General features: G+C 42.4%; 1 protein-coding gene across 1 annotated transcript; it reads right to left on the minus strand.

Moving 5' to 3' along the window:
- Positions 1–3,531: 3,531 nt before the first annotated feature.
- Positions 3,532–11,488, minus strand: HSPB2 (heat shock protein family B (small) member 2). Its single transcript, XM_033918708.1, has 2 exons — positions 11,386–11,488; positions 3,532–3,992 (listed from the first exon to the last, which is right to left on the minus strand). The coding sequence occupies exons 1-2, from the start codon at positions 11,486–11,488 to the stop codon at positions 3,532–3,534; spliced, it is 564 nt and encodes a 187-aa protein (XP_033774599.1).

The following is an 11,488-nucleotide window of genomic DNA, read 5'->3' on the forward strand; positions in this document are numbered from 1 at the left end:
CCCACAAAGTTCAGAATAAAAATGTATATACCTGCCTCCAGAACATTAGCACCTGCTATAGGAAAGAGTAGAGCTTCACAGAGGTGGCTTAAGTAGTCTGGGGGTGGGCTACTGAACCATAGAGAGGAGGACCCAGGCCCATAAGCCACTCTAACCACTACATTAATGGTGGAAAATGTGAGCCCAACAAAATCCTACTGTACTCCCCTACAGGTGCCGCCTGCAGACATAAGGACTATTGGGGTTGTAGGTGGGTATAGTGGGTTTTGGGGAGCTCACCATAACCTATAAAGGAGTTCTGGTGAAATGTTTATGTGGCACTCTTTTTGTGAAGTTCACAGCAGTGCCCTATAAGGCGCCCCTCTGTTCTGTTGCCATGTCTGGGTGGCCAGTCCATTACAATGCTGGCCCCTCCCATGTACAAAAGATTTTGTTCTGGGCGTTTGGGACTTGGACAAATTTTTGGTCAAGAATGTGGTATAAAGATAGACGTAGTGGCGGTCTGAATGATCAAACGCCTGGATGTATAGAGAGACGATTTTTGGAAAAAAAAAATAAAATTATTTTAGAGAATGGATATTTTGTCATTGCCAACTTTGCGTGACTAGCGCCCTACATCCAAATTGGACTTAAACGTTTCTTTTGATTATGGCCCTCTATGTATAGAACTCTATATTGAAGAGGGTTTTTTTTTTGTATTTTTGTTGGTTTTCAGAATAACAAACAAAGCCAAACACACTGGCTAGGTGTGTTCTGAGGACTGGGTTGAGAGCCCCTGCTTTAGGAAGACCTTCCAGCTATGGAAGACTGTCTTGACTCTTATACGTGCCTATATTACATTACATTACATTAGTGATTTCTATTCTGCTTGTGCCTTGCGGTTCTAAGCGGATTACAATTAGGAGAGATCTGGACATTACCGAGAGAATTACATAAACAATGATTCAAGTAAGTTACATGTTATGGTAGAATATTACAAATTTAAAGATATCAGGAATTTATCCGAGAGAGTTACATAGCAAGATTCAGGTAATTACAGGATACAGTGGGGAATAACATTAAATTCGGGTAACAGAAGAGAGTTACCTATCATTGAGGTTATTAAAGGATACAGTGGGGAATTTCTCTGATAAAATTACATAGCAAGAATCAGGTAATTACAGGATATAGTGGGAAATAACAATATATTCGGGTAACCGAAGAGAGTTACCTAACATTGAAGGTAATTACAGGATACAATGGGGAATAACAGTATATTCGGGTAAAAGAGGAAAGTTATCTAACATTGAAGGAGTAGAAGTATTGGATACAGGTGGTAGATGCTTATGTAGGGATCTGAATCATTTTGGTAGGTGTGGTTCGAGGAGTTGATTAAAGTGTTATTCATGGGGGGGAGATCATGTGTGATTGGGGGGAGATTAGTAAATAAGGACGTGTTTTTTGAATAGGAATGTTTTGATTTCTTTTCGAAACACTTTGATGTCTGTTGTTTTGATCATCAGATTGGTGATGGTGGGGTCAATTTTCGCTGTCTGTGTCGATAGAAGGCTGTCGTAAAGTTTCTTACGTCGGGTACCGTTATGAGGGGGGAAGGTGAATAGGTTCTGAGTTCTCCTTGGTCTGGGTGATCGGTAGCGGTAAAGGCGGTTGTTTAGGTAAATGGGGGCAGTTCCATGGGTTATTTTGAATAGTAGGCAGTAGAGTTTGAATTGAGTTCTTGCTTTTATCGGCAGTCAGTGAGAGTCTACATAGGCGGGGGTGATGTGGTCAAATTTGCTAAGGGAGTAGATGAGTCTGATGGCTGTGTTCTGGACGGTCTGTAGTTGTTTTATCATGTTGTTTGGGCATGGCAGGTAGAGGCTGTTGCAGTAGTCTAAGGAGCTAAGTGTGAGGGATTGTACAATGATCTTGTAGTGTTCTTTGGTAAAGAATTTTCTTATTTTTCTTAGGTTTCGCATGGTGAAGAATGCTTTTTGTATGATTTTGTGTATATATTGTATAGAGACTCCTGGCTTTTTCCCCAGATAAATTATGCTGAATAGAAGAGGCTGGTAGGTTGCCCAGGTTGCCATGCTGGTGTGCCTGGTAACTGGCACTTCAGCTGTTGAGAGCAGCTCAGAATATAAAGGATTTGATCATGAACTGCAAAATTCAGCAACAGCTGCTGCAATGTGCATATAGGAAAAGAGCTGAAATTTCATTTGAACTACTGTGTTTGCTGCATATGTCTTGTTTAGGTTTTGCATGTCCTATAGAAGACTCTGATTATACCTTACTGATTCATGGTGCACTGAATAATGGTACAATGTTATATGACTTTATAAACCTTCTAAGAACATCAGCATGCCAAGGATTATTGTGGCGGACCTTATCATATTTCTATTATTCTGAATCAGATCAATAGTGTACAACGTGAACAATCTGCAACACATCACTCAGACTTGTACTTGGTCAGGTAAGACGATAATTATTTAGGAGCTATTTTCAGTCTGTTTGTAGAATTTTTTCAAAGAGACTTTGAAAACGTGCCACAGATGCAAAATATCCGTGGTCCTTTGCTTCTCTGTTTAATAAAATATCTGTTCCATGGAAAATAATGTACTTTGAGTTGAAAGTGTAATCTGTGCAAGTTAATGATTTCCTGATCTGTGTCAGCAATAGCGAGGGAGGACAGTCATGAGTTAGCCACATAAATGGCTTTGAAATGTTTTTTTTCTCAGTGTTCAAGTAATTTCAACTGTATTTATTTATTGCAGCCAGTGATGTATTAAGTGGGGGGAGGGGGGAAGGCAGTCTACCTCAAGCGCCCTCTTGGTGGGGGTGCCCCCCTCCCCCACTAGCGCATTAACATGCCACTTCCCTTCCCCCCTACCTTTATAAAATTAAGGGCACAAACAGCAATCCCAACTTGCTGCTCGCGCCAGTGTCAGCTCTTCTTCTGACGTCACTTCCTGGACCTGCGCCTAGGAAGTGATGTCAGAGGAAGAGCCGACGCTGATGCGAGCAGCAGGTTGTGGTTACTGCTCGTTCCGCGAATGTTAAAGAGGTACAGGGAGGGGAAAGAGCACATTGCGGCAGAAGGGTGCGGAGAAGGAATGGACTAGGGTAGGGGCGGAGAAAAGGGAAGGGGAGGGGTGCCTCTCACCCTTGCTATGCCACTGATTGCAGCCTTTCCTTAAATGATACCATTAGCTGACTACAGTATTGTCCATCCTTAGCCTCATAATGGTATCCTTGTTGAGAGTCCATCACTCTACTTCATCAGTAGAATTGCCATGTTGCCATGTTGTGTGCAATAACTGGGAGAATAAACAAGTGACTTTCCGGTCGAAGTGAATTAACAAAGCCTGTAGGTTTTATAAAGCAGACATGTTTTTCTTGCAGTCTGCAAGTAAAATGCAAAACAGTATTTACAAAGCATGAATTGGGGATGTCTTGGAGAACAGCCTGTTTGTGCTATGATTGATTAAATAAATGCATCATGTCAGACTCGAACTGTGGCTCTGTACAAACCGTTTCCTCCTCCTCTCCCTACAGGTGTATATTAGAGATATACACCCCCTCTTTGTTTGGTGCTGCCCTCTGTGGTCCCCCTTTCTCTTGGAGGGCTATCTTTACATTATGTATTTTGGCTTTTTCTTCTTCCCCTTTCCTGGGAGCTTCGATGCTAAGAATGCCATCATGAGATAGCGTGGCTTTGACCATTAGAGGGTCAACGCTCAGTGGCAGGATGTAGGTCTTTTTGAACTCCTGGCTGACGAAGCTGTGCCTATCCAGTTTCTGGGAATGCTGGGCTGATACCTCCAGCAGATTATCCATGGTGCGAACAGCGATCTCATCTGGCGCGAACTGGCACACATCTAGAAACACCTGAAACTTATAGTTGAGTTTGTTGATTTCCGAGAATCCTCTCTCCAGTTGCTTGTTGATTCGGGGTCTGATGTAGTAGCCTTGGTACAAGGTGGGAGCTAGAATATCTTCAGAAAACAGACCTTCAAATAACAAGACAAACAAGCCGTTTTAAGGCTTTATTTTCTCTGTTTGTTTTCCAAGACTAAGTAGGACACATATTTGTGAAGTCCAAATAAAGGACACATGACTCTGCCCTGGCTCCACCCCTGGCCCCACCTCCCACCGATCTTGCTCCTGCCTTGTCCCACCCCCTACCTTTCACCAGTCTTGCCCTTGCCCCACCGCACCTTTCACTGATCTCCTTAGTCCCCCTTCCAATCTTCTGTACCATTTTAGTGCTTCTCCTCTCCAATCCTTCCAAGGATGCTTCTCTTTCTCCCTCCCTCCCTCCTCCCATGGGTGCTTTTCTCTCTCTCTCTCTAGAACCCCCCTCCCTGTAGATTCTTCACTCTCTCCTTCCCTCCAGTGGCATAGCAAGGGTGAGAAGCACCCGGGGCGGTGGCACCCCTTCCCCGCCCTCTTCTCCACCTCTCCCACCTCTACATGCTCCTTCCCCGCCCTCTCCTGCCACATGCATGCCGCTTCCCTTCTCCCATACCTCTTTAACTTTTCTGGTAAGAACAGCAACCCCCAAGCTTCTGTCCGCCACCTTTGGCTCTTCCTCACCAAGACAGCACCTGGGGCAGACTGCTTCCTAAATTATGTAAACTAAGGAAAGAAGGGCGATTTAAATCTCATAAATATCTCAAAAACAACCCCACACAAAACAAACGAACCTGCTCAGCAACGCTACAAGGCTTAAACATACATATACCCAACCATTCACAGCAGGAGAAACACTCAATCAAATAGAAAATAAAAAAAGAAGTGGAGAAAAAGCCTCAGTTCAGCTTCATTTGGCAAAAAACTCCACTTTACATACACTCCTACACAAACAAACCGGTAGGGTGAAGAAAGCACTGTAATAGCTTGCAAAGTCAATGTTCAAAAGCACCAGGGGAACACAACCCCACACGTGAAAAAAATGTGGCAACAGGGCCCAAAGGCACAGTGATCCGAAATCATAGCATTAGGCCAAAAAAAACACTTAGCTGCTAAAGTCCATCAGATATGTCTCAATTCAGTGTAGTAACACAGCAGCTAGAGTACCCCACCCCACCCTTACTAGACCACTGTCTCCCTCCAACTCCCTCCAACTTAAATTCTTCTTTTTGCCAGGCCTTTAGAAGATCGTTAAAAATGTATCTGTTTGATAAATATTTATAATCTAGATATGTTCATAATTTCTTAATGCTATATTTTATATATACCGGTAATGTACCTTGTTTTGTAAATTCATTGTTTTTACAGTTTTCACCAGAGTCGATGGGACAGGCAGGTAGGGTTGCTACAGAGTTATGCTTAAAAGATGGTTTCTCAATGGAGAGAGGGTTCTTGAGTGGGCAGACTTGTTGGGCCGCCGCCCTTTTCTGGGCCCTTTTCTGCCGTCATACTCTATGTTTTATTTGTAAACCGCACTGAACCGTGAGGTATTGCAGTATATAAATAAATTTATTATTATATGGAGAAAGTTCTACATATCCCTAATAAGGCATTGTTGCCCTTTACTAACTTATATTCCTGTGAAGAAATTGTCTGTGGGTCGCAATGGTCCTGTGGCAGCTGCTGAACAAGTGTAAGATAGCTTGAATCTTACGGGGGTTTTTTGTTGTTTTTTTTAAAAGTCAGATTTAGAAGTGTTTAGGTGAGCAACTTATTGTTACCTTAGTTTTTTGTCAGGACTGAGATCACATTTTAAGATTGTTCTTTAAATTTAAAAATCATGGCTATATGAGGATAACCCAAAAGAGGAGGAGGAAATTTCTAGCATTCAGACAATGTGTACACACACTAAAATACACTTTTCAACTGCATTATCCTTATCATTGCGTGGTTATTTCTTCTACACAATATGTTTTCTTTGATCCGGATCAACTCTAATTTCTTATTGAAGCTAGCTCTCTCTTCCGCTCCACAACTCCCCTGCCCCACGGGTTCTTCTCTGTCTTTCTCTCTCCCTCTTTCCAACCTCGTCACCCCCCTCCACATGGGACAGTGCTTCTCTCCCTTCCTGTAGCTCTCCCCTGCCCCCCACCTACCTCCTTTACCAAAATTTAATTCTCGGGCTAACTGGCAACAGCATTGAGCTAAGCGTGCTGCTGTCAGCCTGCCCAGAAGTTGCCTCTCTGGAGTATCCTGCCTACAAGGGAACAAGAAGTTACTCCAGAGAGAAGGCTTCTGGGGCAGGCTGACAGCAGCAATCCCACCTCATTGTTGCTGTCTGCCAGGCTGAAGCTTAAATTACAGTAGAGTTGTAGGTCAGTGGGGGACAAGGAAGACTATTCCGAACAGGGGAGAAAGCTGTCTGGACATCCAGATTCCGGCAACCCTAAGTACTAGACTTGTAATTCTTTTCTATTTCAATATTAACAATTCTTCACATTCAGTCCAAGAATAGGCTATTCACTGTTTGGTATTTATAATAGTATTGCCAAGGGATATCAGACCATCCCTGGAACACTCATAGTTCCTCGGGGGTTCAATTCCTCATACTTCCCACTATGGCATACTTATTATAGTTTTTTCTTTTTTCTTTTGTTTCATTTACTTTTTGTTCTGTTGTGTTTATCATTGACACAGTTCATCCATTTCTGTGCCTTTAAATAGATTCAATGACTTATTTAACTTATCTAATAACTTAGCTTAGCTTTGCAGCTTCTAAGTCTAGCATCCCCTTTACCCTAAGGATCATAAATACTCCACTAAAAATTCTAAACAGCACTACCCTATTTGCGATACAGATCTTAAACATGAAAAGCTTCTTACCTACTATTCCTATTCATTACCTACACATGCCGTCGGCATCAAAAGATGGCCGTGGTGTCCTACCATGGACTGAAATAGGAAATCCTAATGACGTCATTTCCGGTCCCAAACGGGATTGTCTAATGACAGCAACCAATCCCCAATCACTCACCAAATCAATGCTGGACCAAAAGTACGATAATTTGGAAAGTGTTTTGGGAGTGGTCTGATATCCCTTGGCAATACTATTATAAATACCATACAGTGAATAGCCTATTCTTGGACTGAATGTGAAGTAGCCCATCCTATTGGAACAACCAACTAACTCAATCCACCTCAACCAGACCCAGGAGAACCCACTCACTATTCATACACCCACCAACCAAAAATGTCAAATGAAGAAAACTATATGACAATCTAATGGCCTCCAAAGCAGCAAAACTAGACAGACAAATCACCAATCTGCTGTCTTCGACCACAGACTACAAAACCTTCAAAAAAGAAACTAAAACCCTACTCTTCAAAAAATACATAAAACCTATTTAACACAACCAGTTCCTTCCCAATCTCCACCCACCACACTCACTACCCCTTTCAAATCTAAAATGTTTCTAATTACTCAACATGTATCGCCTCAAGTTCCCGACAATTCTTATATAACTCCTATGTAATTCCTATGACAATTCTTATGTAAAGTTACAATTCTTGTAACTCCTGATAAATCTTATGTAATCCGCCTTGAACCGCAAGGTATTGGCGGAATAGAAATCACTAATGTAATGTAATTGGCAACCCTAAGGACACATGACATAGTTCGCTTTGAACAGTGCCTCATTCTCAGTCTCAACACCTGGAAACTTCTCTCTGCTCACTTCTGTTTCAGTTCCTTCCCTTTTGACTTTGAAACTCCCACACTAGTTACATCACCTCATCCTTTAATCTCCCTTGCGTTAAACTCTACCTTTTGTTACCTTCTCGCCCAGTTCCTGGTAAAGGAGAAAGTGAAGTCTCAGGACTACTACAGTACATTGTACTGTGAGGAAGGACACAGAAAACATACTTAATGAAGGCAGAAAAAGACCAAGAGGGCAAAAAAATTTGCTTAAATGTAAGATTTAAGTAAACTGTTTAGATTTTATCACATGTTTGACAGTTTGCATGGCATTCATATTCTGCTTATGACCATAAATCAAGGGTCTTCATTTCCAGTCCTCAAAGGCCGCCAACAGTTCAGGTTTTCAGGATGTTCTTAATGAATATGTATGAAAGAAAGTGATATGTCTACTCCTTTCATTGTATGCAAATTTTTCTATGCATATTCATTAGGAGTAATCTGAAACCTGACTTGTTGACAGCTCTCGAGGACAGGGATTGAAGACCAAGACTCTAAATTATGAAAGAGACTAGGGGCTCCTTTTACTAAGCCGCATTAGGGCTTTAACGCGCAGAATGGCACGCGCTACATTGCCGTGTGCGCTAGACCTTAACGCCAGCATTGAGCGGTAATTTCCTGCTTGCGCTAAAAACACTAGCGCACCTTAGTAAAAGGAGCCCTAGGACTCTTGATTTTGTTACATCATGTCATAAAAGATTATTTAGACTTTTCCCTTGAGGTTATGTGACTGTCATTTATTTTTCTTCCAGGAGATGGTACTCTTTGTGCAGTGCTAGGCAGAAAGGTGAGGCCAGACTCCAAAATCGCCTCTCTTGGGATTGGAATCACTAGGACTAACTCAGCTGCCTGCCAGCCTTTCAGTGCTCACACATTTTGAGGGTTAAGAACATGTGAAGAACAGCATCAGAAGTCAAACCAGCTGTAAGCCAACTGCATCTGAAATGTCAGCCCACCCTGGGGGACTGTCTGCTTCAGATTCATCCAGAGGCATAGTTTGTTCCAAAGTGTACGTTAATATTTTTTTAGATTTTTATCAAGAAGAGTTTAGTCCCCAGGGTTTCATCACCTCAGAATAAGCCTAGCACAAATATTGCGTAATAGCTTTATTGAAAAACTTTCCAGCCAGTCCTAAACATATCCCTCCTAGGGAAGTAATTCCTGGTACAACAAACACAAAACGCAACCATGACACTTATGCATGTAAATATATTTCTCCCAGCTTATTCTGAGGCAGGGCAGAGCACACTGATATAAATTAGCTATAGCCTCATGGACAGAGCATAAAAAGAAGCTGGTGGAGGGTGCACATGCGTTTCTAGCAATAAAAATAAGTGTACTATCCACTCTAAAATGCAGTTTCTAGTGCTGGTTGTGGTGGGGGTCATGTTATACTTCTGACAAAGTAATTTGCATCAATGGTTCTCAGATCTTGTTCTGGGGATCACCAACCAATCAGGTTTCCAGGATATCCCTAATAAACCTACATGAAAGAGACTTACATGCCTATTATCTCCTTTATAAGCAAATAGTAACCAGGTCTCAAGGCATAAAATGAGACCTGTGTTAAAATATCAAGAGTTGGTGGTAAAATAACCTGTCTTAACAGTAATCCACGTTGATAACTCGCCCCCCATTAGTGTGAAGAGTATCAATCTCTGGTAATGAGAGCTGATCTTGTGATGTCATAATGCCTCATTTCACCAACACCTCAAAACCATTCTCATCAGTGATGTCACAATGGCCTCATTATCCTATACTTGGCTCATTTTTATTACATATAGCAGTGATTTTGATATCTAGAGACACTGCTTTTTTCTTCATTAAGGGGGAAAGTTATCAATGTGAGCTGCTGCTAAGATATGTTATTTTACTGTTAACCCGGGTTATTAGTAACTAGGTGTCATTGCATAAACTGAGACGTGCTAAAATAGCATGAGTTAATGGTAAAATAACATGTCTTAAGGGTAGCCTAAATTGAGAACTCCCCCCCCCACACTAAATGGAGTATAAATGTTTTAAATAGTTAAACATTCTGAAGAGAGTTGTGACTTTGCAAGCAGAACAGAACCTAGCTACACCATCTTCCGGAAGAAACTGAAAACCCATCTTTTCGACACATAATCTCCGCTCTCTCTCGCTCTCTCCTCTTCTACTTCCCCCTCTTCTTCACCCCCCTGCCTTCCCCCTCCCTCTCCTGCTCCCCTCCCCCACCCTCTCTTCTCCTGAACCTTCCTCTCTTGATGTCGCCTTGAGCCTGAATAGGTATGCGTGAAGCACAAATAGAAGATTAGATTAGAATTGCCATAACACTGTCGTTGGGTGTGATTGAATAGAAGTATTATACAGTGTCATGTTCACTCTTCCAGTGCTGATGTGAGATCAGTGTATAGTGCTGCGTACGTCTGGCAGCACTATAGAAATGATCAGTAATAGTAGTAGTAGTAGTAGTAGTTAAGAGGGCATTCGGAAAAGTTGAAAGGGGACAGATTCAAAACGAATGCTAGGAAGGGTATCACAACCAGGACAAAAGAAGTCATCCTGCCACTGTATCATCCTATGGTGCGCCCGCACCTGGAGTACTGTGTTGAGTTCTGGTCGCCGTACCTCAAGAAGGACATGGAGGTTCTTGAGAGGGTCCAGAGAAGAGCAACTAAGCTAATAAAGGGCATGGAGGACCTCTCATATACTGACAGACTGAAAAAGCTAGGGCTTTTCTCCCTGGAAAAGCGGAGACTTAGAGGAGACATGATAGAAACCTTCAAGATCATGAAGGGCATAGAAAAAATAGACAGGGACAGATTTTTCAAATTAAGGAGATCAACAAGTACAAGGGGGCACTCAGAGAAATTGAAAGGGGAGAAGTTTAGAACAAACGCTAGGAAGTTCTTTTTCACACAGAGGGTGGTGGATACATGGAACGCGCTACCAGAGGATGTGATAAACAGGAGCATGCTACAGGGGTTCAAAGAAGCTTTGGATAGGTACTTGGAAGACAAAGGGATTGAGGGGTACAGATAAGAGTAGAGGTAGATTTTAGGGATGGGATTAGAGGTAAGTTATAAAATTAATCAGGGACCACTGTTCAGGCACTAGGCCTGATGGGCCGCTGCGGGAGCGGACCGCTGAGCAAGATGGACCTCTGGTCTGACTCAGCGGGGGCAACTTCTTATGTTCTTATGTTTTGCTTTACCCAGCGTGTGGTGGACACCTGGAATGCGCTTCCAGAGGGCGTAATAGGACAGAGTACGGTACTGGGGTTCAAGAAAGGATTGGATAATTTCCTGCTTGAAAAAGGGATAGAGGGCTATAGATAGAGGATTACTGCACAGGTCCTGGACCTGTTGGGCCGCCGCATGAGCGGACTGCTGGGCACGATAGACCTCAGGTCTGACCCAGTGGAGACATTGCTTATGTTCTTATGCTTATGTTCTTATGTTTTGGTAATACAGAACCAAGGGTAGCCCTGTAATATGGGATGTAAATGTATCATATAGCAAGGGCAAATATTAAATCAACAATGGGAATTCATGCTCAAAATACGTCTGCCATGCTAAGCTGCCATCCTATGTTTTGTCATACAATGTTCGTCATGCTCACACCATACCATGTTTGTCGTGTTATGTTTTACCATGCTTTGTTGTCTGTAAACTTGTAACCCGTTCTGAGCTCTCCTGGGAGGACAGAGTATGAAATCAAATAAATAAAAATCTGTGACAACAAAAGAATGAATCAGCCTCTCTTTCCTTCTCCAAAATTCTGGTCATAAATCTTGTTGGGATTGCCAAACTCATATTCTGCGCTCATGGGATAGGCATGAGGCACTATCCTTTCTGCCAT

The sequence above is a fragment of the Geotrypetes seraphini genome, chromosome 13 (assembly GCF_902459505.1).
Source record: "Geotrypetes seraphini chromosome 13, aGeoSer1.1, whole genome shotgun sequence".
In the NCBI taxonomy this organism is placed as follows: domain Eukaryota; kingdom Metazoa; phylum Chordata; class Amphibia; order Gymnophiona; family Dermophiidae; genus Geotrypetes; species Geotrypetes seraphini.

Coding starts and splice junctions, on each gene's coding strand:
- HSPB2 (XM_033918708.1), bottom strand. CDS start 11,488: ATGGCAGAAAGGATAGTGCCTCATGCCTATCCCATGAGCGCAGAATAT. Junction 3,993..11,385: donor TTTTGGAGAAGGAAAGAGAG/GCTGATTCATTC, acceptor TGTTATTTGAAG/GTCTGTTTTCTGAAGATATT.